General features: G+C 46.6%; 1 protein-coding gene across 1 annotated transcript; it reads left to right on the top strand.

Annotated features, from left to right (window-relative positions):
- Positions 1 to 203: 203 nt before the first annotated feature.
- LOC142767267 (uncharacterized) lies at positions 204 to 21,918 on the top strand. The gene is made up of 5 exons (XM_075868589.1): positions 204 to 249; positions 5,221 to 5,423; positions 11,637 to 11,870; positions 20,822 to 21,097; positions 21,907 to 21,918. The coding sequence occupies exons 1-5, from the start codon at positions 204 to 206 to the stop codon at positions 21,916 to 21,918; spliced, it is 771 nt and encodes a 256-aa protein (XP_075724704.1).
- Positions 21,919 to 27,709: the final 5,791 nt, after the last annotated feature.

Here is a 27,709-nt window from a genome sequence, read left to right as displayed (position 1 = left end):
TGCACCTGCTCAAGTACTCCTACAACGCCGGCTTGCAGCAGCAGCCACACGAAGGTAGACATCTCTTGCACGAGACTCTTCTGTCGTCACGATACTATCCGTTTTGTGTACATGTCGTAAGAAAAATGAATTTACTTAAATAATATGCAATGATGGACTAGTTAGTGAGCCATTATATTTGAGAAGAATACTTTTGAGATGTGATGTATCTTATGGTCGAGCTCAATCCGGTGTGCGGCGTGACCACCCGTACTGTGCATGTCCTTCCCCTCTCTCATCACCTACGCTCGCCCCTCTCTCTCACCTCGCAACGACGACGCAGGCAGCGTCTGCTAAGTGATGCTCACTCCCTCTCTCTGTCCTCTGGCATCCCTCCCAGTGGCGTTCACACCCCCATTGCGCATGCGCGACCCCCCCATCCTTTCCCTCTCCTGCGCTACCTCTCTTGCCTCGAAACGCAAGCAGCGTCTGCTAGCGAGCTTCTTGATTGAAAAAAATACCTACTGCTCACGCTGAACAACCGTTCACTGGACACCCCGTATATATCTTGACCTCCATGGTAGTGCTGGTGGGAGTGCTCTTGTGCGTTGTTGAACAATAAATATTGTCAGCGTGCGCGTTCACTAAAAGCGGACTCTGTGCCCAAACGGAGTCTTTTGTCTATCATTGCCCATCAGCAGTGATTCGCGTGTTCAGTAGGAAACACCGGTCCTTCAATACGTGCTTTGCGCCTCCCCAGGTTTCTTTCCAGCGTAACGCCACGATGAGCGCCAGCGTCAACACTGGCGCCAGTGTAAGCGTTAGCTCCCACTACTTTGCATCTACACATCGCTCCCTTTAGCGGAAGATGGGGTAATTTTTTTTCTTTAAATTGGCATACAAATAAACAGAATATGCTTCTATAGCTAATATGGCTATGGATGCAGACAACACTGGACGACAGAGAATATAAGCTAGTTGAGGATCTATTACAAACAAGACATGATGTTTACGTAAAGCAATAATTAGCGAGTACAAATTCGGCATAAAGAATACATCGCAAACCGCATTTTCCAACACGCTCATGTGCCATAAAAACGTAGTAGCGTCAATATTGCATCTATGCATTGTTAGCAGTATTTTGCACGTAGAATATTCATAGATTTTTCAATACTCTACAAACTAATTTGAGTTGGATATTAATTTCATAAAAACTTCGTTGCTCGTTTGCTGTATATGCATGTATACTACAATAGATGGTGCGTAAACGTTCCAATAGAAAAAGAAACATTCCTGACTTGCCGTGTTGCTGAGTAGCCACAGCGTCTGCCTAACACGACAGACATAATTTATTTGAGGTCATGTTTCCTAAGCTTGCTCTCTCAAACCAGTATATTTCACACGTACAATGAAAAGACTTATTATTAAGAAACACAGTTTTGTCTTTAATTATTCAGTGAAAGTTCTGCTCTTCGCATTCGCTTATGCAATAGGCACTCCATTTGTGATTTCCTGCGGCTTTACCAAGGCAACTCAATCTGCGTTAACCTACTTGGCCAAGAAGTTTTCTGAAAAACCGAGCGATCGCGCGAAAACCACCAGGCGACGCATCTCGCAAACGCCCTGTTTCGTCGTAACTCGTCGCTGTCGCGTGCATTTTCGAGTGCGGGCGCCTTCGCCTGGTGACGAGCCCCCACCGCGACACCACTGCTCCCGTTTACCTCTGCAACGCGGCTTAGTGGGTGGAGCCTTCATCGGTGACGTCAGCGTTTTCCTTTCCCTACCTCTCTCCCTTGCCAGGGCAACGTTGGAACCGTTGCCAGGGCAACGTTGGCAACAGAGCCAACGTTGCCCTGGCAACGGTTCCCTCTCCGGGCACGATTGGTCGCTGGAAGGCCCCTTCCCGACTCTCGGCTCGCTTTCCTCCCAGCTTCGGGAAGAAGAAAAAAATCGACCTAGCAAGAAAAGGAAGTGCTCGGCAAAGCTCATTATGTCCCGCGTCGGAAGACGCCCGGCATCGTATCAGGCATAATACTGTTTCAGGGCTTGCGAGAGTGGCAGCGGGGTTTTCGTTGAGCGCCTTGGAATGTGAGACAGTTAGTGTCGATTGCCAAGGAACGAACGCTTCCAGCTGGTCACGTGGGACACGTTTATGTGTGTTTCATCGAGGAGCTCGCAAAAAGCAGGTCTGCTTAAGTAGATGAGAATACTTTTGAAAAACTAATTCATGCTTCATGGAAAATCGCTAGTGGTTTTGGTATGGCCTTGGTCTATATAAAGCGTACAAGTGTTATACATTTGAAGCGTTTTTTTTATTTAACCTGTATTGTATAAAGTTCTTACAGTGAGAAACACAGATATTGAATCCCCGCACGTGTCATGGACGTTTAGTGTTTTGATTTTGATTGTCCTAGTGTAGGCCACACCCGCTGGGGTTTTCCATCTTTTTTTTTTCTCCTCTTCTCCTGCTTCGTCGCTTTTTCAGTCAAGGATCACTAAAACAAATTTTTTGAGTACACTAAGGGTACATATATATATATATATATATATATATATATATATATATATATATATATATATATATATATATATATATAATAACATCCTCATACGTAAAATTCAGTACGTCAGGCAGTATACGTAATGTGTGCACTTAATTTCGCAAATATGGCCACCTATTAAGGCGCACCTTATAGTGCACCCTAAAATCTCAAAAAGCAGTGTCATCGTTTTCCGATTATTTGCCGTCCCTTCATAATAACAAAATTTATTGAAAAGTTGATTAATGTCAATTTGCAGAGCTACGTACCTTTGGATTTCACCACTCGAATAAGTATCACATAACGACGTGCAATAACAGATGCTTCGGCACACGGTTGAATGTAAAGTGCAACTTGGTCATCTTCTCTGAAGATTTAGTGCATGAATCCAAGGCATACTTGATCTGTGAAGAAGAGTGTTCTGCGCATACCGCGAAATTCTGAGCAAGTCCCCTTACCCCAGCAAGCAACCCCTTCTTTTCGGAAGCCAATGTTCGAGCATGCCACCCCCTCCCCCTCCCCCCCCCCCACTGCCATCGCGCTTCATTTTTTTTTCACCCATCCTTCTATACAGTATCCTGCAGCAGCGGGGAGCAGGAACCAAAGTTCTGAGTGTCTTTAGCTATGTGGACAGTTTCTTGAAGTTCTTACAGTTAAATGTCTTAGGATATTCTTTTTAATTGTCACAAATTGTTGACACAGTTTAATAATGTATATTCCCATTGTCATAACGCATAAAATTTTACACGAGGACTCTCGCCGGTTCAGTAAAAACAGTACATTAATGCGCGTTCCATAAAACATTTTTATTGAAGCACAGGTGTGCATTCTTTATTCTTATTGGCTATTACGGTGCCATCTTGAATGTTGGTCCGAGCAAGGGCCCGCTCTAAATCTTGTCCGACTATCTTTCACCGTTAGGAAGGGGGGGGGGGGTGCTTGTGAATTAGCCTGTAGTCACATTGGACGTTACCACCAGCAAATAGAATGATAGACAAAGCTTGCTCAAATGTGGGGGGGGGGGGGACACGTTTTTACAGCGAAAGCTGTTATGCAATCAAAACTCAGTTCTCGTGCTGCCGTAGTTGTCCGCCACCGCCGGTGTCCACAACCACGATGCACGAAATTAGAAAAAAAAAACTCGCACCAATGACAGGCCTGGATTTGTTACATCCCCCCATCCTTCTCACCACCAATTTATCTTCTGTAATGAAGCAGAAACCATCGAGCACTCCTTCATGGAGTGTCAAAGATATCAGGACCTAAGGCACAGATTTATAAAACTACCTTTTCAAAAAAAAAAGGGGGGGGGGGTGACCTTGAGCTTTCTACATCTACATTGCTCTTCCTGGGGCCGTTGGCAGTAGGGCACTGTGACAGGGCAATTCACGAGGCCATATTTAATTATTTAAAAGAATCAAGGACGATGCCATGTTAAATGTATCGGGACATCTAAAACAATATTTCATATATCCTTTCACTTTAATGTATATCAACTAATTAGTTGCTATTATTAGGTAGCATTGCATTGAAGGACACCAAAGCTATCACGAATATTTTTGTCCTTGTTTAGATTATCTTTTTCGCATATACTCGCTCTTTTCTTTTTCTCTTTTTTTTCCTTGTTTTAATTTTTATTTTGCTTTATTACGTTTCACAAGCTCCACTGCTGCACGTCTCGGGGCCGATCCTCCGTGTTGGGTAGTGCCATTCTTCCGGGAATTATCATCATCACCACCAGAAATCTGCCACTGAGCTGCGCCGATGCTTGGGACTTGTTGGCAAACTTGCCTTAGGCAGGCTTGACGTCGGGAAAGCAATAGCGTTAATACGATTTATAAAGCGTTTTAAAACAGCGAAAGAACAACCAGTCGTCGCGCAATGCGAATAGCGTAACGAGTGGGTTGTCCAATGCTCCGACCCGTTACAAAACCTTGTTCTTGCTTACCTATTAACTGTGGCGCGTACCCACTTCAGGCACAATTTCTCATCATCAGTTATTGCATGAACAATTGGCACAAAATTCCTTGCTAGGATTTAGCGAATACAATTCTCCTCAGAAGAATGACGATAAATAGCATAACGAATGCCAGTTTACTACACACAATTGTCTTATTATTAATGCCTAGTGGGTATCAAGCAAGTGTGCTTGCAGCAGTTATCCAATGAGTGTACGGTGTCTAGAAATAATGAGTGTTCCGAAAAGGTTCTGCAAAGCCACTCTTCTAGCTTTCGCTATGATTGTGCTGCGTCTTCGGCGCAGGTCTGGCGTTTTTTTTTTACTTTTTTTGTTTCGCGCGCGCGTGTGGGGGGGGGGGGTGTGATATGTGTGTGTGTGGCTGTGTGTGTGGGGGGGCTGTGTGTCTGTGTGTGTGTCTGTGTGTGTGTGTGTGTGTGTGTGTGTGTGTGTGTGTGTGTGTGTGTGTGTGTGTGTGTGTGGCTGTGTGTGTGTGTGGCTGTGTGTGTGGCTGTGTGTGTGTGTGGCTGTGTGGGGGGGGCTGTGTGTGTGTGTGTGTGTGTGTGTGTGTGTGTGTGTGTGTGTGTGTGTGTGGCTGTGTGTGTGGCTGTGTGTGTGTGTGGCTGTGTGGGGGGGGCTGTGTGTGTGTGTGTGTGTGTGTGTGTGCGTGTGTGCGTGTGTGTGTGTGTGTGTGTGTGTGTGTACACACGCAGCTCACGTAGAGACTTTGCTCGGGTGGCGCAGCCGTCAAGGCAGCCGATCTGGAGCCCCTGAGGCCCTCGGTGGAGCCACCTTCGCAGGGCCACACCACCCTGCAGGTTCTGGAGGCCGCCTCTAGACCCCTGGGATCGGCCGTGGCTCCCGTGCAAGCGAACGCGCACTCCATAGGACTGCCGGGACAACTGCAGCCGCAGCCACACCACCACCAGCAACCGCAGCAGCACTCGGTAAGCGGAAGCGCGGTATTTTAAGAGCGGAGTTATAGAAGCTCGAGGTAAAACTCCGAGTGTCCGCAGAAGACCCTTCGCGCAGCTGCTTATCGCGCGCCGTTGCTTTTCAGCCTCGCTCACCAGCGAAGATAGTCCGCGAAGATAAGCTGGGTACAATAGACGAAAGGTACATGTTTTAATGGATCAAAAACAAACAAGCAATCCAGATATAGGTTCCCAAGAAGCCATCTGCCATATTTTGATTGATTGATTGATTGATTGATTGATTGATAGATATGTGGGGTTTAACGTCCCAAAACCACCATATGATTATGAGAGACGCCGTAGTGGAGGGCTCCGGGAATTTCGACCACCTGGGGTTCTTTAACGTGCACTCAAATCTGAGCACACGGGCTTACAACATTTCCGCCTCCATCGGAAATGCAGCCGCCGCAGCCGGGATTCGAACCCGCGACCTGCGGATCAGAAGCCGAGTACCTTAGCCACTAGACCACCGCGGCGGGGCTGCCATATTTTGAGCAGCAAGCCCAACAGCAGAACATGGTACAGACCACGGTGTAAGAAGTAGCTTAGGTGAGCGAGCGCGCTCGCTGGGCGCGCCGCGGTAAGGTTCTGCTTCCAGATAGCGCCAACAGATGGCGCGCGAAACTAATGCCCTTTAGGGTGCCTTGATGCCCGCGCGCTCGCGCGCATCGAGGCACTCTAATGCCCTTTGGCTCTGCCTCCCGCATGCCGTGCGCTTGCGTCCCGTTCGCGGTGTAGGACCGCTCTGCCGAGGGCAACCGAAGCGCTGTCAAGGACCTACGAGCGGTTTTTACGTATTATGAGGCCTAGTCGTTGACTTATTGTTCACAATGGGTTGCCCAGGAACGATTGGCGATGTGCGGTTCACTTTGGCTGGAGACTGCATATAACTGATTAATTTTTCTTAATAACGTAAACCGAGGCCTGAGCAGTACGTTGGAATCGACATTAAGCTATGGCATCATGGAACAGGTTCTGGTGCGACCACGCTTTGTCGCAATCGCATGATTACACAACTTAACGTTTTTTTTTTGTTTTTTTTTAGTGACGTATGTGCTGTTTTTTCATCAGCTGTACCTGGCGCCACTGGTTCAAAAGCCAGGGGCATCTCTCCTTGCTATTCCGCTTATATTGCCGCGAAAGCTTTGTACTGTTTGTTTTGTACGTGTTCCTCTGACCTATGGTGCAACGCACCTCGGGGGATAGGCCATGGATCGTTCGCGTTGAAAGTTACCGCCACAAGACTTTATCACTTTTGTGCGCGATACGAGATGTCCTAAAAGTAACTACAAGAAACTGGAACAGTGTCTTCGACATTGTTCCACATTCTTGTCGTTACTTGCGGGCGCTTATCTCGAAAGTTTTTTACGGCTTTTAAATTGAGCACGGCCTAAAGCACCAAGCACTCTGTTCTTCGACGACCGCCGTGCACGTTTGTTGCTGTCGCCGGCCCCGAGTTGTACGGTTCTTAGTTGGCGCTAGTCCGCCTAATGAACACTTTCTTTTAGAAGCGTTTTGGTTCTCTTCCTGACCGTCGGACTGCCGTCATCACTACGTGACAATACGTAGCATAACTTCACATCAGGACACATATACCATTTATTTACTGACTTTTAGAATTTTCAGACATGAAATCGATCACACAAGAGGACACACAATATGTCCGATAAAAGAAGTTCATGAAACGCATATAAGCAAAGAAAGTCGCATTGAGTCCGTGTAGCGGTCGTGCTCACACAAGCTTTGCCATTTTTCGCAAGTCGTGGCTCTTTTTTTCATGTCTATTCTTCAATTGCCTACAGTACTGACGCATACGTAGGCAGATATAGTAGTGTAGCAACTTCGCAAGCATTTCTTCTTTGTGCGTACCGCAAGGAAATGTGAAGTGGAAATTCTCCAACACGGCATCAGTAGTTTTGTCGTATGCATCCCTGTCCCCTGCATACTTGGCAAACTGTTCCTCGGTGTACTTGAAAAAGTCAAAGAGGTGCATATTTGGATGCGTGAGCCAGCCCCGGGTTTTACAGTTCACGAGATCAGCTTCGGGCACGCTTGCGAGACCTTGTTTTCCTTGAAGAGCGTTCTTGCAAATGGAACAGGTTGTTCCATTGCGAAGTTTTCTGGACACAAAACCTGTAACGTAGTAGACAATGCACTCAACTACTGTTGCGTCTGTGTCAGGGTCGTCGAAATCGAAGACATCATCGCACTCCCAGCTTCCTTCGTCGATGAGCCCGTCAAGCTTTCGCTTTAGTTCATCCAACTTTCCTGTGCGTTGCGCGGCAGAACCTTTATATATTTCCCTGATATCAGACAAAGTCACAACGGCTGCTTGTCTTTTATCAGGCAGCGTGCAATTCCCAAACTTTGGTGGTTTTACCAAAGAATATAAGCTGAGCATACGGTACAGCTGTAGGAACGTGGGAAACGTCGGGTGCTCATTTTGCCCACCAGCTTGCCTGATTATTCCAAAGAAGCGCTCCAGCGGGTCTTGGTTCATCTTCGCCGTCAATACATACTTGAAGTCACAGTCCTTCAGCAGGTAAATTGACAGCTCCCGCACTGATTTCAGGGTTACGCGTAGGCCTTCTGCAGTCGACTGCGTCAGAAAAAGGTCCTTATGAATTTCCCCGCTCACGACCTGTTGCTCCCATGAGTCCAGCCACGCGGATGCAGATTCTAAAACACAAAAATCTCTGCCTTCTAGTTTTAAGCCTTCTGCTGGAAAACGTCGGTTTAAAGCGTCAAACAGGTCATTTAAAAAAAGTGTGAACTCGACCGTCGGCTCAACATTGGTCAGACGAGACGCGCCTCTCTTTGCATAGAAAAGAATACCTTTGGCTACGGAGTTGCTAAATATCTGCGTGGCAAGCTTCACCCTCATCCTCAGCATTTTGGAAGGGTTGATGTGGTTGAATGTTATTTTAGGGCACACCTTTAGCTCTGCTTTGTTCTCGTTGTCTGCAACGTACAGGGCATCGTAGCACGACCATTTTATCAGTTTGCCGTCTTTTTTAAGAACCTTCTTGTCCAGTAGCCTGTTTCTGATGCACTTGAAAATGTGAGGCGTATCAGACAGCACATAAACATTTCTAGAGCTGTCCATTGGGTGCTCAAAGGAATTACGGACGTGGCCAAGTGCACCAGTAATGCCGAGCTGCTTCCACATCGCGCGATTGGTGGATGCACCATCACACACTACTCCGTCTACGAACAAGCCGGCTTTTTCTAGGTGCACGATGCACTGGATCAGGAGTTGCGAAAGCAGCGTCCCCTTAGTTGGTCCTTTTGACGCAAACACGGCTACTGGCTGTAGGTAGGTTTCACCAAACGGAGCAAATGCAAAGACGAGGCCATGATCTGCGAGTTCCTTGCTCTGATTATTTTTCTCTCCTTGATCAACAAGGCCAGTGTACGTCATTGTCTGCGAGTTGACAGCCATTTCCTTTCTTACTTGAATTTCGTCCAAGATCAGGATTCCCCGCCGCTGGAATGCGGTCTTTCCGGCAACTTTTATCTTGAGGGCTTTGAAGAAGTTGTCGTCGAAACCGCACTTCGGACCAACCATGCTTATGTACTTTCGCACTGTGGTAACGCACGGCAAAGGCAGTATATCGTTGTTTCTCAAGAAAGAGTAGGTGGCCGGGCTCCGTATGTGCAGCAAGAGGCACAACAAGATCCAATCGTCTGTGTATCGCCTGCTTGTTTTTGATGCGCACCTTGCGACTGATACACATTCTTCTATCAAAAGAAGCTGTGCTGGCGGTATATCAAATCCCTTTAGCTTCTCCTTGATATCTTGCTCCTGCAAATCTGTTAGCTCTTTCATCGCTGCTTGCAACTGCTCCAATAACAGCTTGTTGCGCTTGGCCAGTCGTGCTCGTGACCGCTGAACAGCTGATCGTGCATGCCGCAAAGCAGAAAGCTTCTGTTGTTGGGTGGGCACCACCGATAACCTGAAACGCTTGAGAGGTATTCCCTGCTTGGCTCGCGCAGCTCGGCGATCAGCATGTATTCTAAGGGTGTCAACGAGGCCCGAACACAGGCGACAGATAGCACCTCCAGGTGTCACCAAGAGACATTTGTTGTGTCTCCAGCTTTTTTGACAGTCCACAAAGGCACATTCAGGGGACACATCAGGGAAGTCCTTTAAACTAGGCCCTCCCCTACACACATCTATGCCGTCAACAACTTTGAGCATGGATTCAACTTCAAGGGCAGATGTGGCGAAGGGACTTACCCCTATTGCAGCAGAGTCGATCAACTTGTCTAAGATGTAGACTTGGACTTCCATGTTGCTTTTGACATGCAGAGCCTTCCTGTTAAACAGCACCGACGATCCGTCGCTTGTCCTATGCGCAACCGCAGCGTCAATAAACACGACGTCCCTCACTCCAGCTAAGTTGATGAGATGCGCCGCCCATGATGGCTGTGGCAGGCTAACGCAAGATACTGCACTGAAAAGCCGTTCGAACACTGAGTCACATGAGTTACTCTCACCAGTCTTAGTCACACAACAGCTGTCGTCAGACGACGTTTCCATATTGTCCGCTGGGGAGACTTCTATGTGGCTAGCTGTCGTTGGCAAGTTGCTGCTATTGTTGTTACAGCTACTCACCGAAGCAGCCACAGGAAGCGCTAGCCGTTTCACTTGCTTTCGAGGGCTTTTAATCTTTCTGGACAGGTAGCTTGGCGCCCCTTCGAAAATTGACGGCACAGCGTCTTTTGAAAGGCCCGCTCTTCTTGTTCCAGACATCAGCACATGGCCGTCAATTCCCGCAGACCACGTCTTCAGGATAAAACGGGAAGCGAAATGCTTCTCACAAACGCGATCCGTTCTTTGGAGCACGCGGTCCTTACGAGGAATGGCTCGTCTCCATGCTTCCAGTCTTGCTTCATCGTTCGGCGGCTTGAAAAGCGAGAACTTTTCTTTGCAAGACTTGTAACCGGTGTTACAAAACGGTACGAAGCACTTTCCCATTATGCAGGCTCATGAAAAAGTTCGAAGGTTGGGAGCTACCTGGCAGACAAATGAACAATGCTTTGACAACACCCGGCGAGCAGCAACAACGTGCCGTGAACAAAGCTGCAAACGGCTAGTGCTGTCTGAGAGCGCGAAGCGAGTGAGCGGGCACAAGTTTCTAGCGCCCTCTCTTGACGAGCGGAGAAAGGAGAACTCTAAGCGTGCCGCAGTGGCCCTCGCCCAGCGCGCGCCGTTCAATCACCTAAGCTACTACTTCTTACACCGTGGTACAGACCCAACAAACTGTAAGGAATACCAAAACGTCGAGCTGGTAAGCACGAAAATTCATTTCTAGTCTCGGAAAGAGAATGTAAACCTCAGTTAAAACTTCAAAGGTCCGCCAAGAGTCCAGGAAAAGTACTAGCTCGGAGGTCAGCGGTACACAAGAAATTAAAAAAAAACACAGCTTATCAACATACCTATGCCTTGATTGCGTGTTTGTTTTGGCCCATCAAAGTGTTTGCTTTTCAATTGCGTGGTACACCGAGAAACTCTTGCGCTATGTTGATGCACTTCTGTCAGTGTGCATCAGACAGCTCTGAACATTAGTTCTGGCGCCGGTGTTCCGGAATTCTTGCATGGTCTGTAAGACCAGAGTGGTTTGACTCTACTTTATATATGCCAAGGAAAGACTTGTATATAGCATCTTCCAAGAATGCCAAATTTAGCTGAGAACAACCAGCTTCGTTGTTCCTTAAGCTTTACAGGCTAGTGTAAATTACTGCCCCCACTTTTTTTTAATTGGGGACGCGTGTGATTTGAACGCAGTAGAATAAATAATTTATTATTTACCTCCTTGTTTACTTTTATTTGTCTCAGCAGTCCATTTTTGTTATAGTTCCTGCAGGACTGACTGTGTCAATAATAATAATAATAATAATAATAATAATAATAATAATAATAATAATAATAATAATAATAATAATAATACAGTCTACTTTTTTTACAGCATTAGTAGCTTTGACAATGACGACACATTTTCATTGTGTGCGGCGCCTTCGCAGACTGTTTTGAAAATAGAGCGCACTGCTTAGACGTGGACCTGCAGAAAGACAAGGACAAGCGCTTGTCCCTGTCTTTCCGTCCGCGTATAAGCAGTGCGCCCTCCTTTGAAAACGGTCGTGTATCCCCGACTCGCCCGATCAACCACATTGCATTCGCAGAGTTCGTCGGGACCCCTGGCCGGCCAGCAACCGCCGCCTCAGCAGCAGCACCCTCCGCACGGTGGGTCGCAGCACGGAGGCGACAAGCCCGCCAAGCAGAAGCGCCACCGGACCCGCTTCACGCCGGCACAGCTGCAGGAACTGGAGCGCTCCTTCTCCAAGACCCACTATCCGGACATATTCATGCGCGAGGAACTGGCCATGAGGATCGGACTGACCGAATCCCGCGTTCAGGTCAGTCTATACGCTGCCGCAAATGTTCGCCAAGAGACCGTATACATCCCTCCTGTTAATCTGCACCCGCACAATTGAATGATGTGCCAATAATAATAATAATAATAATAATAATAATAATAATAATAATAATAATAATAATAATAATAATAATAATAATAATAATAATTCGCCGAGGTATTGTCGTATTCGAGATGAGGGGTATGCATGCAAACCCCGACTGCAAACGAAACAGGTCAAGTATCTTAGATGTATGCTCAAGGCGAACTGGCCCCCCAAATTCTGCTACTTTTGCTGTGCACAGGAATGACAGAGATAATCACTTCACTGGATAGCACAAAGGGGCAATACTTGTTTTATTCTCTATCTATCTATCTATCTATCTATCTATCTATCTATCTATCTATCTATCTATCTATCTATCTATCATCTCTTTCTGCGTGTAGCAATGTTGCAACACATTCTTTGAGCTATAATTCTTTATTTGTTTAGTCCAGGTATTGAAGCCTGCTTATGCGCTACCATCCACGACAGATGCATTGTGAATTTCTCGGTGAAAAGCAGCCTCAATTTAATTACCTTCAGCCTAAACAATGTGTTGTATTTAAGCTTAGCCGAGACCTTAGAATGCTCGCCTTAGGATCGTTGGCGCGTGGGTTTGAATCCCGCCTCGCAAAGAAATATTTTCACTAAGGGTTTTTTTTTTTTCTTCCTTTCTGTCGCGGTACCCGCTTACTCGCCCGTTGGTCTGATCAGTGCTCGTGTCCGTGGTAGCGAAGCCGGGGATGAAGAAGAGGATGAAAAGGGAAAATATTATGAACATAGCGTGTGTCGGTTAATGATGACGACAGGTTTTCTGTTCGCGGATGATTAGAACCAATGGCTGGCACAAATAACTTCACAATTAAAAAAAGGCCTTTGCAAAGGTTGCTTCTCTGCAATTTGGGTCTTAATGTGGAAAAGTACCATATGTCACCCGCGAGAAGTATTTCAGATATATTTCTCGCACATATACTTTGCGCACATTCGAAATTGCGCACATGATTTCGTAGTTCGTGTGTATGTGTATGCATACGTCTTCAGTTTAGTTGCTGACGTATGATTGTCACAAACATTAGTAAACAGGACCAACCTTTCATTTTCAGACCCAACATGCTTTGCAACATGACACATGGAAAGTTCCGGTGTTTTTATACTTTCCGTTATATATATCGCGTACTATGCAAGTGGAGGCGAGCATAATTAATGCTGAGCAATGAAATTAATGATCGTTCTATAGTCGCAGATGCTTTATTGCGCTGATGTCGCAAACCGGCGGGTCGCGAGTCGTTTGCGACATCAGCAGTTATTTTGATTTTTTAGTCGCTCGCTGTGCGACTTTGCACTTGCACGACTGCAACTTTTATAGCATCAAGCACATAAGCTGTATTCGTACCTGTTTGATACATAATCCCGAGGTTTAAAGACACGGCACCAGCACACAAGACACCGGACAAATATGTCAGTCGTGTCTTTCACTTCGTGAAGTCTCTTGTGCGTTTGCGCGCTTTGTCTTTAACTTGGGGAGCACATAGAGTCATTTTCATACCGTAAGCGACCATTGACGAGTGTCTCCTGCCGGTCACTTTTTGATATCAATGCAGCGAACCATTTTCAGAATGCAAAGTGGCTCAGCCGAGAGTCACCATCGTGGTGTGAATGATGCCTTAAGTGGAAAGAACATTCGGCGTTTTCACACGCGAATAGGTGCAAGTCGATGCAGCGAATACTATACTCTCGGTTTACACGGGCGCGCGAGTCGTTCCAAATGAAGCGCAGAGGCAAGCGGCGTGTAATCGAGGCGCCTTGCGAGGGCAAGTAAACGAAGCACAACCCAGATCATGCAGGGCCCTACGCAGCCTGGTCTTCCCGCTGCAGAGCGCGAAAGGGCGGCCTCTATCGATCGGGGAGCAGGGGCGTGGCCTCCTCCTCTTCTTATCGACCGCTGCACGTGATTGACAGTTGTCGCCGAGCTGCCAGGCTTCGTGTGCGTCCGCCACGCGAACGTCGCAGCTCCAGCATCTATAAGTTACGCCGATTTCTCCTCTCTGGTTCCCCTCCTCTTGAAACATGTTGCTTCTTTGCCACGCAGTCGTGAGCAGCGTCATATTATTCAAAGAAATGCCAGACCCGCAAAAGTGTTCGGGATATAAGACGCGACTACTGGCGGACTCTCGCGATCTTATGCTGTATAGTCTCAGATATAGCACGCGTGCTCGTATGAGCCAGTACAACGTAAGGACAAACACTATACAGGAATCGCGAACAAATGAAATTATTTTTCAGGTAGTCATTATCCAAGTAAATCCAGAACTTGGCACTGCATGGACTAAGGGCGCTCTTCAGTTTCAGGTTGGGTGTTGGCCAGAAATTCAGTATTTTGCTATGTTAAAGGAAATCAACCAACGCAACCGAGTGTCAAGATAAAGATTGTATTCCAGAGTTTCTGATAAAGTTTCTTGTGTCTAGTACGCGGGAACAGCCGAGCTGTTGCGTTTCAAAATCAAGAGCATGTGATATGCGGGGTTTTAACGTCCCAAAACCACCATGTGATTATGAGAGACGCCGTAGTGGAGGGCTCCGGGAATTTCGACCACCTGGGGTTCTTTAACGTGCACCCAAATCTGAGCCCCCGGGCCTACAACGTTTCCGCCTCCATCGGAAATGCAGCCGCCGCAGCCGGGATTCGAACCCGCGACCTGCGGGTCAGGAAAATCAAGGGCAGAGCCAGAGCGCAGTGTAATTTACACTGCAGGTTCCACGCACTGCGGGAATAGACTTCATGCGAAGCAGTCGGGGAGTAGCTGTGCATGCAGCATTTTTTAGGAGCGAATATCCGTATGTTCGCACGATGTTCGTTGGCACAGTTGTAGCTTCCCGTCGGAGCGAAACAGCTGAATGTTACATACACATAAGCGTTTAAAGCATGCATATGGTTTTAAAATAAACCGTGCTCTTTCCATCCAACCATGCGTGCACATGTCTGTCTATCTGTGTCTGCCTGTCTGTGTCCGTCCGTTCGTTCGTCCGCCTGTCCTTTATACTAGACGGCGACTTCAATATGGACATCATGGGCTTTAGAACCTAGCTTCGCTCCATCATCAACATTCACTTCGTGGATAAGCTGTTTTTTTTTTTTAGATGCGAAGCAGCTCTTTGACAGGCATATGTAATACGGTTTCTCCGTCTGCGCCACTCTTTCTCGCCGCAGGTGTTGGAGCAGTGCCAAGTAGCTCACGCCCTCCTAGCAGTGCGCAGTGACAACTCTCTCCCTCGCCTTCGCGCGCTCGCCACGTGTCAGCTCTCTTGCGCTTCACCCTATCTGCCACTCGCAGCGCTCGAGCCCACTCCTCACGTGGGCATCATATTACCCGAGCCACCTCTCTCTATCTGTCGGCGAGAAGAAGCCGTGAGCCAGCGAGTGTTCCAATACGTAGTGGGTTGACTGGGCGCCGCGCTCGAGCTGATGTGGCTGAGCTGCGTCGTAGTTCTGGCCGATTCAGATGCCTCTCGTTTGGCAGGAGACTTCGTTTTAATGCGTGCAACATGCCGGCGTTGGCAGTCGCTTGAAGGGTGCGTGGGTGCATTGAGGCATGATGAGCGTTTTTCGACGCGCTCCTAGGAAGAATGAGGTAGGGCCAAAGCCGCGAGCCGCGTACCTTTCACGGCTGTCGCCGGCGTTGTGAGGGTTAGCGAAGCCGATCACGTGTGCTGTGCGTTAGATGCTGCAACCATGCTCTACCCATTTCCCAACTATTTCTTTCTTTCTTTTCTTTCTTTCTTTCTTTCTTTCTACCGCATGTACGAAATGCGCAGTGATCTGAAGAATTCTCAAATGCGACCAAAGCGAAAGGGTTGCGTAGAAAGAGAGTGAGCGAGTCGAGGTTGTGCGGTGAAGCAGCGAGTTGCTTCGCGTAGGGGGGGAAGCTCGAGCGGGAGGGGCGACGTGCTCCATTAAGCGCGCGCTGGAGCCGAACGAAAACGCGCGCGCGCCTCATATCCCCCGGAGGTGTTTTCAAGTGCAGCCCGTTGAAGGGCGCCGAAATGGGCCGGAGAAAAGGAAGTCGCGTTCGTGCGTCAACGACCACACACACAACCCTCAACCACATCGGCGCGCTTCTCGCTGTTCACTTTGTGTGTAGTCCGCCGGCCCGGTTTTTTATTCCCAACGCCGTTTCGCCTAGATGCACCGAGAGCGCGAAAAGCCCAGATCGGAGAAATTGCGTCGACGAACGTGTTATGCCGTATCTTTCGTTTCTATCTGCTGCTGTTTTCGCCATCTTCTTTGGCTAGAAAAATGCGGCGGGAGTGCGTGCCGAATGCATTTTTAAACGCCGACGCATCCAATCTCTCGAGAACTCTGCTTCAGTTGACAGAGTGTGGCGTTTCTGGCGAGAACATGCAGTCAGTTATTATGTGTCACTGTATCGCGTGCGATTCTGTTGCGAGCGGGAATCCGTGTGGGGTACGACAAAATTAGCGGGAATTGGCAGCCTAAGGCCTTACTGGTTAATTCTATTAAAAAGAGTAGATTGATTATGAACATGCCTAGGTCTTTTGCTTTCTTTTCAATAGTTTTGTCGTGCTAGAACGAGCCGAAACTAGACTCTATTAAATGCTCGTGAGACTACCGAGTATTTATTTTGATAACATCATTACTGTAATCCAGGACCCCTCAAGTTAGTCAACAAAATGTATACACAGCATAAGCGTAAAAACGGATAAAGATCATCCCCCAATATATTGATATCATTCTAGAGGGATATTTCATTTAAATCGGTGAAACATGAAGCCTCGAGAGACATTCACAAAATATAACGCATTTCTCTCGTATATATGTCAGTCAGGCACAACCATTTCGATTTACGCCTAATTAAGACCACCTAAGTTTTGTTCATACACCTATTTAGTTAACTAGATTCCTGAACGCTTCCATTTAAGTAACGGAAGTGTCCATTATCAGGCAGCACAACGTTGCCTGTCACCTTTGGTTAGTGCTTTCCGTGCATGTATAGGCGTATCTCATGATGTCCAAACTTTGAAGCTTTCTGTGTGATGACTGAAAAAAAAAAGAAGAGAATGCTGACAATTTGAAACTTTTTATTGTGATGCTACTCTTGGAGCACGTACCTTTTATTTTGCAGTGTGTGTGTGACCTACAGGTATGCATCTCTTCAAATACGCGGTCAGCTCAGAGTAATAGCAGTGAAGGTATAGGCGTTTACGATCACGTAAGTTCGTAACCATTACGCCACTTGACATTCTTCGGAGCGTGATTGCTTCTGCAACGACACGTCGATGCTTACGTGTTACTGATAGCTTCATCCCAGGTGCATATCGATCTTTCATCACCGCCAAAAGACAGAAACAACAAGTGTGCAGAAGACCGCTCATCAGGCGATGCCCTCAGCTTGAGTCACACACGTACAGACACACGCATCGGAGGCGAGCAAAGTGCTGCAGAAGAGGAGCTTCGTGGCGTTGGTTGGCAGCGCGCACTCCTCGGAGCCGACCGCCTTCAGCGACAAAAAAAAAGGGGGGGGGGGGAGGTGCAGCGTGGCAGTAAGAGCGAGAGGAGCAGAGATTACTTTTTAATGGAACAGCAAAACCACATTAATTTCAAATGCAGGTTCCCTGTCGCGGGCCCGACCCACGCTCCGCGCCGCGTCCCCAGAGGACGCGGCAGGCTTCGGACTCGGATTCGACTCGGCTCGGTCGGGAGAGAGACTTGGCCGCGATGCGCCCCCTAACGGTTCTCCCGGGCATACTTGGAGGAGCGCGGCCAGGGGAGGACAAGTCTGGGCGAAAGGCCGTGGGTGGTGGTGGCAGGCTTCTCTCCCGCCGTCTGCCTCCTCCGCTTTCCTGCTGACGGTTGTCACCGTCATTCCGGCCTGCCCTTTTTGGTAATTTATACTAGGTGGCCGCCGCGGCTCTGGATACGACTTTGGCTTCTGCCCGGTCTGCTGCTTTGCGGTCGCCAGGAGCTGCTAGAATCAGAGGGCGTTAGAGAGCCAAGAAAAAAATGTGGAGCAAAAGGTAGAAAGGGGAGGCAGTGCGAAAAAGAGAGAGGGGAGCAGAAAAAAAAAAGATAAGCAGTCGTATCTTCTTGCCGAGTGTCACCGTTGGTGAGAGTTGCGGTGGCCGAGATAGCGGTGTGTGGTTCTTTCTCGCCACCGTCAAGAACGCTAGCCGGTGTTCGTTTGCTGGCGTCTCTTGAGAACGCTGCGTGGAGCGTTCTTCCCTTGCCTTGGTCGTGTTGGTCACTGTTGCTTCCTCTCCATCGTTGCCCTTTTCTCTCTTACCTCGGTATTTGGCAGCCGCGGTTATCGGTTCCTTCCTTCGATTTCTCCTCAGACCGGTGCTCCAATGCCACTCTCCTCTGGTCGGGCATCGTGCTCGATCGTATATATCCCGCGGCGCTCCAGTTTCGCCGTTTTCACCCTCTCCCTTGAGCCAGCGTTTTCGTGTGTCCCCTGTCTTTTCCTCGCTGTCCTGCGGAGGGCTTGCCGAGGATTGCTTAGACTGTTTATTGGGCGGGTTCCCTTCGGCTATCGTGCTAGGGGTTTAGGTTGCCGTCGCGCAGAGAAAGAGTGTGTGGTCGCCGGCCCGATGTCGTTCTCATCCTCTGGCAACGTTTTTTTTTTTTCTTCCGCCCACGCACTCCCCGCTGAGCTGTCTCGGCCGCGCTTCTTTGCTGCGTCCTTTGTCGTGGTCGCAAGTTTCATTTATTTGGGGTGTATACGCCGCGGCGCTGCCTTATAGACGGGAGCAAGCCACTGGCCTGTATTGCGGAACGGAAGGAATTTGTAGGCGCCGGACAGGCAACAGCCATCTCATTAAGTACGGCGACAGGGCACTGAACTTGCCGCAAAAGAGTTCTCTCCTTGATCTGTTCTGGCTCGAACTTCGGTATCGTGTCGAGCGGAGGCTTAAGCCCACAGTCTTATCACATTGGGCATCGCGACTATCTTTTAGCCGATAACACCGTTTTCTTGTCCAATGTCATCTCTCTTCTCGGCAAAAACAAATTATGAAGTAATAGAAACAGAATGATTGAAGACGATCCCAGACTAATCCATCTGTCTTTTATATCGAGCTCTGCACTGTGTGATTGCGTACCAGACATTTTTTTTGTTTACGTGGCTTTTTGCGTTAGTAGAAGTGCCTATTCAGGGTAGATGCACTTGATGCTAGCACTCACTTTGTTAACTTGCCTGATCACTCTCACGTTCCAAACTCTTCCGGTATTTTCAATTAATCTGCTTTTAGAGGTTCGGTCATTCACACATTCTTTGAATTCGGTGGCAGCATCTATGATGTCCACGCACATGGTTGCCTATTTTAGTGTACAGGAGTGCGTGTGTCCGCTCATGATCGAACGTTGGTATCATGGAAGATACACTTGTTTACATACAGTTTTTTTTATTAACTTCTTATTTGTCGGTGGAGATGCTCGCCTATGTGCTGTGCTCTCTGGGTAATAAATTCTAAGGAACTAGACGGCGTCCAGAATGACCACAATTCGCGTTGCCAAGGCTTTCATCTTCTTCTGCATGGAAATAAAGTAACCTTGCATAAAAAAACAATAACACTAAAGTAGGGTTTGTCAGCTGCATGTCTTGCTTGCAGTGTGCTGAGATCTCTGGGTCCACAAAATAGCCGATGCTAAAATGGACGCGTTTTAGTTTTGGAACCAGCCCGCAGCTTGGGTTTGTTATAACGGTTCAGTTTGTTTTAAACAATGCAATATTTTGGGCGAGAACAACCGTTCGTCTAATCTTAGCATTATATGCACTAAAAAAACGTGGCATCAAACACCGTAGTATAGCCCAATGCTGCTGTATACTTATGTCGTTTTCATGGTGAGCTCGAGGTCGCAGTTTAGATCTGTGGTTTTGAGGTCGTGGTGGTATACGAATGCTGGCACGATTTTATTTTAGGATTAGGTCAAATGACCCAGGCGATTATAAATTACACCCGGAATGTCAACTATGGCGTGCATCCGAAGCAGTGGTTTGGATGCGGAAATGATGAGCGTTTCGTAATCACCGCGCGAAACGCCTGCTTGCGCTCCGTGATTTCGGTGCTCCCTTACGTTCCGCGTAAAATGTATGCGCTTCCCTCGCGGTGTTCATGACACAGATAACCAGGCGAAGCGCTTAGCGCCGTCGTTTCCATGTTCAACCACGTCTCCAAGTGGGCATGTCACATGATGTGCGTGCGGGCCGTGCGGTGCGCGCGCGCGCGCGTGTGTGTTGTGTATGTGTTCTTTTTTTTTATTTCGTCGGCATCTTCATGTAACCAGAAAAACACCAATTATGAATAGAGAAAAAGTAGTGACTATAATCGGGTGTTTTTCAAAGCAACCTATAAATTTTAACTTCAATTTCTCGCCCAGCCTCTTTGCTTGAATGGTCAGTTAATCATACATTCAAGTTCATCAATTAAGCAAAGCACAAAAAATATTTACATACTCCATGATAGTCTAGTCAACAAAGTGAATTAGGTCACGTCGTCTTGTGTTGGCAAATTTTTGAACTCGTGACTGAAGTTAACTGCAGCGCCCCACCGCGGTGGTCTAGTAACTAAGGTACTCGGCTGCTGACCCGCAGGTCGCGGGTTCGATTCCCGGCTGCGGCGGCTGCATTTTCGATGGAAGCGGAAATGTTGTAGGCCCGTGTGCTCAGATTTGGTTGCGCGTTAAAGAACCCCAGGTGGTCGAAATTTCCGGAGCCCTCTACTACGGCGTCTCTCATAATCATATGGTGGTTTTGGGACGTTAAACCCCACAAATCAATCAATCAAGTTAACTGGGCACCCTGTATTGTCATGACGTGTAGTGCACATCAGGCGATCCATGTGCGTATGTTGAACGGCCTCCTTTATAATGGCCTCTCTCTCTGCGCGCACAGGTGTGGTTCCAAAACCGTCGTGCCAAGTGGAAGAAGCGCAAGAAGACGAGCAGCGTGTTCCGCAACCCAGGGGCTCTACTTCCTTCGCACAGCCTGCCACCCTTCGGCTCGGTGGGCGATGCCACGGCGGGGCTCACCTTCGGCTCGGCCTCGGACCCCGGCGGACCCCCGCGCTGGGCTCCGCACGCCAGCATGCCTCAGATGGGACACCTGGGGCCGGCGCTTGCCAGACAGCCACCCCTCGGTCCACCCACCTCCGTGCCGACCATCGCGCAGGTAAGTTTGTCACTTATGTCAAACCTTTGCGTACAAAGTGGAGCAAGGAGTCGCATGAAAACACACACGCGTCAATCAGGCGAGGGAGCCAGAGTGGAGCAAAAACAAAAAGCCAGCGATAGCGAAGGGCCCGTAAAACACTCCTAATTCAAGGACGAGATTGTGGTTTCTTTCCCATCTTCACAAGTATTTTTTTTTTTACTGGTGCCATCTCCTCCTCGTCACATCACGAAACGAGTAGACAGTGTCAGCACTAAGTGTTGCCTGTATAGTATATCAGGATTTCGTTGTTTTTTTTTTTTTTTTGGTCACATGCTATCATTTTTACTTCTGCAGACAAAAACGCAAAAAAAAAATGAAGTTAGATCAGTTTACCGTACACAATAGACAAGTGGGACAAGGTGTGTGACAAGACGTGGTGTGAGACCACATGACAAAGCAGGGTAAGTGGGTTCACAGCTGATATCACAACTTTACACTGAGACTATTGAAATTTACTCTCATTCGAATTGATGTATCACTTGGCATCTGTCACCGCTATTGGAATTTCATTGTCTCGACAGAAGTGTGGTGCATGTTGAACACATGCCTGTAGTGATGTAAAATGGTGCGTTACAAGGTTGCATAAAAACCGATCGCAAAAATATCCATGGCCAAATAAACTATTATCAAGTGCATAGTCATATACGATGTGTCATTCATGGAATTTTGGCCCAATGGTTTCCCGACACGCGCAAACACATATTCTGCGAATGTTTTCTGTAGATGATTTGATTCTGAAGCCAAAACACCTTTTTTTTTTCACTTAGTCTGAGCTGTAGCAACTTACAAATGGTGTTTAAAAATAAAGAATACTTTACATTAACTGCAGAGTCGTTGATCCTTTTTGAAAGCACACTTGAAGGAATGCTTTTAAGCTTAAAGCGCTAGGCTTATCATCATCATTGGTGCAAATTTCTTCTCTGTATACATCATCATCATCAGTGTGTATCAGCTCAAGTTTGACTGTTTTGAAGCAGTTCCCCCGAAATGGTAGAGGTTTGATGTCGATATAGTCTGTCGTCGCAAATATGCTTGTTCAAAAGCATGAAACTTTTTTTGATTGCAGGCTGCGAATTCATGCAGTCCACCAGACTTCGGAAACTGCTACAACTCATTACAATCTTGGAGCATGCTCGACTCCAACATGCTATGGAATTAGGACATGCCGAACTACATTGATAAGTGAGTACGCCATGTCATTTTTTTTTCAAGTGAAGAATATTTATTTTGGGTTTTTCACATTGCTGCGATGCCCAACTAGAAGTGACACACTTAAAATTGATTTTTCACCACCAAAAGTGGATGAAGAACAGTAAAAGCAGCAGCAACACGTTTTTCGCTTTCTTTTTTCTGAGCTAGGATTCCAAAACAGGCTATATATTCTCTGGGCTACATTTAGCTAAATAATAAACATGTGTTTTCGGTCTTTTCTAATATAACGGTTTTTATTTTGAACACATGCGTAAATGGACAAACTTAAAATGTTTGATCAGAAACGTCGAGTGCGAGATGGAGCCACTAAGTGATCTCTATAGTGACCCCGCAAGTTCAAACTATATGACTGCAAAAGTATTAAACCCAGTCTTCTCCCTCGCAAGAAAGAAGTTAATACAAAAAAAAATAAACATTCGTGTTTAGGTTTTTTAGGTTGGCTTCACCTTAATGTGACTATGTTTGCGGCAAAGTACGCTTTACAAGCAGCTGCATTTTTTAAAGGGTCACTCACCAGGTTTGACCCTTTTGAGCTGACAATGCGTAGACGAAGCGTTCATGATCACGTCTGCCAAAATTTGCAACGCTACGCGCCGCGGAAATGGGTCAAATTTCAAGTAGAACGCTGCTCCCCCTCCCCTCTGCCGGCGCGCGCGCATAGAATGAGGGCATGACGTGCGCGTATGAATGGCTCTATGTACCCGGCAATGCAGTGACGTTGGTCCTCCACGTAGACGACTCTGCTCTGACGTTGCAAACAGTAGCACGTGACATGGCGAAAATTATTTAACACGGCATGCGTAGTTTATGTAATTTGTTGCTTGAAGAGATCAATAACGCTCTGTATAAATAATGAGATTCAATAAGGGAACGTGAGCGTGTTTTTTTCTTTTTCCTTTTCCTTCGGTGAATTGCAACAATCTTGGATGAGGGGCTAATGTGTCGGCGTTTCGCATGCATTCGTGTACCCGCGGTCAGCGCATAGAGCAGACGACCGGCGTGGAACGCTCATACGCGTTCGCGCGCTCATTGTGCTCATCTATTCTACCGCGTGTAAGCCGGCGTTTCCAAACCATCCCACAGAAACAGGCAGAAGACCACAAAATAAACGCTGGTCAACAAAGCAACGCCGCTCGCGTGCTCGGGGGTTGGACTTGTTTGGGCGCGTCATGCGCACGTGACCTCTTGGTCCGATGCCTGAGAGGGTGGGGAAGAGATTTGGCTTGCGAAAGCTATGGGGAGGAGCAGCAAGGGTTTCGAGCTCGCCTCTCATCCGTGTTTTGCGCCGCTACAAAAAAAAAAACCGTTTTCTCCGCTTGTGATGAACCGATTCAAAAAAAAATTGTGGCAAAATGTTCCTCATCGGACACCCAACAACTTCCACTGTCTAACTAAAGATTGGTATGGGGCCTAGTGAGTGGCCCTTTACTGGCCGATGTCATTTTCATTATAACACGTATTTTACATACTCCGGGTCTTGCCTATGACACATGAAAATCATCGACGAGTAAAGCGGCAAGAAAGAGGGGTTCAAGTTCTTGTGGGTGTTTTTTTCTATGCAGTGCTCTGATTTTGAGCGTCACAGAAGGAAGCGTTGGAGAAAGGGAAGGCGATTCTGTAGAGGACGAGACGCTGTACTCTGCTCGGGTTGTCTTTTCCGAGCATTTACACACTCAAACTTAAGGCACTGTGTCCCTACGGGCTTGCTATTCTCCCCCCCCCCCCTCTCCTGTCATAAAACATTGCATCGGATGTGATACTGATGTACATACGCTTGTATACTTGGACGACAGTGAACTTGGAACGTTCTTTACGCACCCGCACAGTCGTATAAAAGTTCGTTGTGCTCTGTAAAGACATAAATATGCCGCTGAAGAAGCTTACCTGCTTTTTTAACAGCATTCGTTCAAGGGCTGCATTGAAATCAGGCGCAACTGTTTTTGTGTTGATTCCGTTACATAGAGGGACTGAGAAGTGTCACGTAGTTTTTCACGCCTCGTCGTGTCATGCTATATTTACACTTCCCTCCTTACTTGCCTTGTCAGGGTTCCTGCAGGCAAGCGAGCTACAACTTGGAAACTGTCGTACCTCACATAAAGCCTGTCATCGGTGTGCCATTTTTTTTTTTTTCGTTCACGGGGAGTCGGGAACGGAGACGCAGATGTACGGACAAGAAACTCCCGAGCCTGACGTCATCGTGTGTGCGTGTGTGTGAGCCTGCGTGAGTGTGGTGTGACCGTGTTGCTCTCACGTGTGAAGAAAAAAAAAAGACCACAGAGGGAAGTCGTGAGACGAAGAAAACAGGGCTAGAAGTGACTTCTTTCTCGACAGTCGGCAGACTAACAAGTTGTGCGTGCATCGTGTGCCAGACAACCTTACATTTTGTTTTTCAGTGCGGAAGAGATATCATCGATTGTGATAGGATTGTCCTGGCACAGCTATCGCAAACGCCGATGGAACACGATGATACCAATCTGACAGCAATGTGTATACACTGCACAACACACACACAGTTTTTTTCTTTCTTATTTATCGCGCCACTGTCGTTTCCTTCCCTCTTCCTCCACGTCTTGTGCTGCTCCCGGGTGCCACGGGCCTGTTGTCATGGCAACCTAAGAGGCCGTAGCCAGTCAGCGCGTGGTCTTTCGTTCTTTTTTTTTTTATCCCCAGCTCTGCTGCGTCGTTCGGGCTAGAGTTGCGCATTTGTTTCATTACCATGTTTCTTTATTGTTTGCTTGCTTGTTTTCGCGTTGTTGCCACTAGGCAGTGTCACCTCGCAATTCACAGCGACAAACGGGAAACGCGGAAAAAAGACTAAAAAAAAAACCAACAGAAATCTGGGTGCACAGAAGAGGAAAGAGAGGACAAGCTGTTAGCTTCAGGCGCATGCGTAGCAAACATCTGAAGTGACTGTGTTGTCGTGGTGCGCCTTTTTTTTTTGTCTTCTTTTTCTTCTTTGCGCGCTTCCTGCAATCTTGCAATTCCATCTCGCTTCTATCTTTGCTTAGTTTCTGCTCAACGTCGTTCTCAGGAACTTGCGCGAAACGAGTGCCCTTGTGCAGTCCTTCTTTCTTTCTTTCTTTCTTTCTTTCTTTCTTTCTTTCTTTCTTTCTTTTTCTATTTGGTCCTTTCATTGCCAAAAAGTTGAGATTACATGCTCATTTGTTTCTACTCATATGCAGAGTTGTAAAAACAGCATGAAGTAATTTAGTTCTGTTACTTCGAAGTGGCAATGCCAGTAGTGACCGTCCCGTGCACCAAACGTCCAGCGATAGTGCGTACGACAGTTACGGGATTGGGTGTCGTAAGTGTCACGTGTGCATGGTGACTCGTTCGATAGCGCGAAAAGGAAGAGACACTCGCCAATCCGCTCGATTATCCACCACATACGTGTGCGTAAAACAACATTGGTTGAGAAACATAAAAATAATAAGTTGAAGATGAAAGTTTTAGGTGACTCGTAAACGAATGTGTATTCCGATTGTGGAAATGTTCTGCACTCACACTTCTTTTAAAGAAAGAATCTTGCTGACAAAAATAAATCAGTTGAGACAAATGTCTAAATTAAAGTTATTATGTAGCCCTAAACCTCTAAGATAGCTGATTTTCAATATAATAATTCTGTCTGATCTGCAGAGCAATTAGCACTCATGATGTGTTCTCAACAATAGATGATTTATGAACAGACTCTGGAATACATCCACATCAAACACTCAAAAAGACATGTTATTTTTTATTATTATGAAGGCATCGTGCGAGTATCTTTTCCATGATGTTGCTTTAGATTACACCTTCATTACGTGATTACGTGGCACTTGATCATCAGAGTCCAACCTTTGGGGTAATTTTTATTTCCTACTGTACGTATACAGGTTTGCATTTCTGCGAAACATTTCTGTTTGTATGTTAGTTTATTTGTTTGTGTGTTTGATTCATTGTTTGTTTGTTTCTGTCTTCATTTGTTTGTTATTGGTGACTATTTTCAAGAGTCCCCATCATACATATAGCGACAATGTCCTGGTGGAAAGATGGTTTTCAACAGGCTCATACTCACATGGTTTTCTATGGTATGGGCCTGCACCAATACAAAGCAAGGTTCACACATTTTGAGTTAATGTTTTTGCTAACTCTTAGTTTTGAAAGCACTAAGCGTAAAGTGACTTAATTTTGCACACATGGCCATGCCGGTAATGAAAGTTTATGTAAGCATATTACAAAATCTGTGTTTTCTCACTGTTACGTGAGGTTGAAAAGAAAAAAAAACGTTAGGCAGCAAAAACAATGAAATGAAAATTAGGAACCGCTGCAAATAAACATGCCACACTAGGACTATGTCTGTCGAAACGTCAAACAACTGATGCTGCACAACATAAGCTGTGTACTATCACTGTGGCATGTGTTTCCTGTCCAAGTTCTCACTTAGCTTGTTCTCGTACGTTTATTTGAACTGTCTCTTTTTGTTATTGCTTTATAACTATTATTTCCGCCTCGTTGATTATTGTCTTTATTGATCCTTCATGAACCAGCTTTAGCTTGTTTACATCGATGACATACTTTGCAAAGCATGCTTTCTTACACTGCTCGCGAGGACAATGATCAGCGAACGGACAAACAGGGTTTCTTTGCATGCATTTAATACTCCATGCTCCTTGGGTCGTTGTTGAAAAGACGGGGGTCAGGTTGTTGATGTCTGTCCTTTTGTTTACCCATTTCATTATGTATAATTTTATGTTGATCAACCAGCCTTGTCTTTTTATCTCACATTGCAATGTTCAACTGATGTATATAGCAATAAGTGCATTGTAAACGTGTCGCTGTGCTTATATGAAATGTTTTTCGGTGTTTCTTTCTTTATTTTGATATGTCATGTTCAACTTTTATGTTTGCAAGCTTTTTTTTTTACAAGATACAAAATTGTTGTGTGGAAAAGTCGTCCTCAAGCTTTACAGTGTTATGCCTGAGTTGATGTCTTTTTTCTCTTTATCTTCTTAAGCCATCATATTGGTCCCTGGCGTACCTAGAAACAAGAGCGTTGTTCAAGCTCTTTTACGATTGTTTTGAAAACCCGTCTTTGAAGCAGGGTTTTCTTTTTTTGTTTTTCACTTCAATTTAACAACTAGTTAGTACTTATGATCTTGCACAAGCTGTTGTTGTATTGTATACTCAGTTCTCTTAAACTAATTCTGGTAGGAATATTCACAGCAAACGGTGTCGTAAGATTCAAGAAAGGGATATTAAAGGGGTTTTAAAATATCTATAATAAAGCATAGTTTACAGCTAATTTAATTTGTTTGCTATGATTACCAGTGCCAATAAAGAGCCTATTATTAGAGCAATGCACTGATATCACCAAAGGTT

Source organism: Rhipicephalus microplus, chromosome 1, assembly GCF_043290135.1.
Source record: "Rhipicephalus microplus isolate Deutch F79 chromosome 1, USDA_Rmic, whole genome shotgun sequence".
Classification (NCBI taxonomy): Eukaryota; Metazoa; Arthropoda; class Arachnida; order Ixodida; family Ixodidae; genus Rhipicephalus; species Rhipicephalus microplus.
The sequence above is the reverse complement of the archived record's forward strand: the minus strand, read 5'-3'. Positions and strand labels throughout refer to the sequence as shown.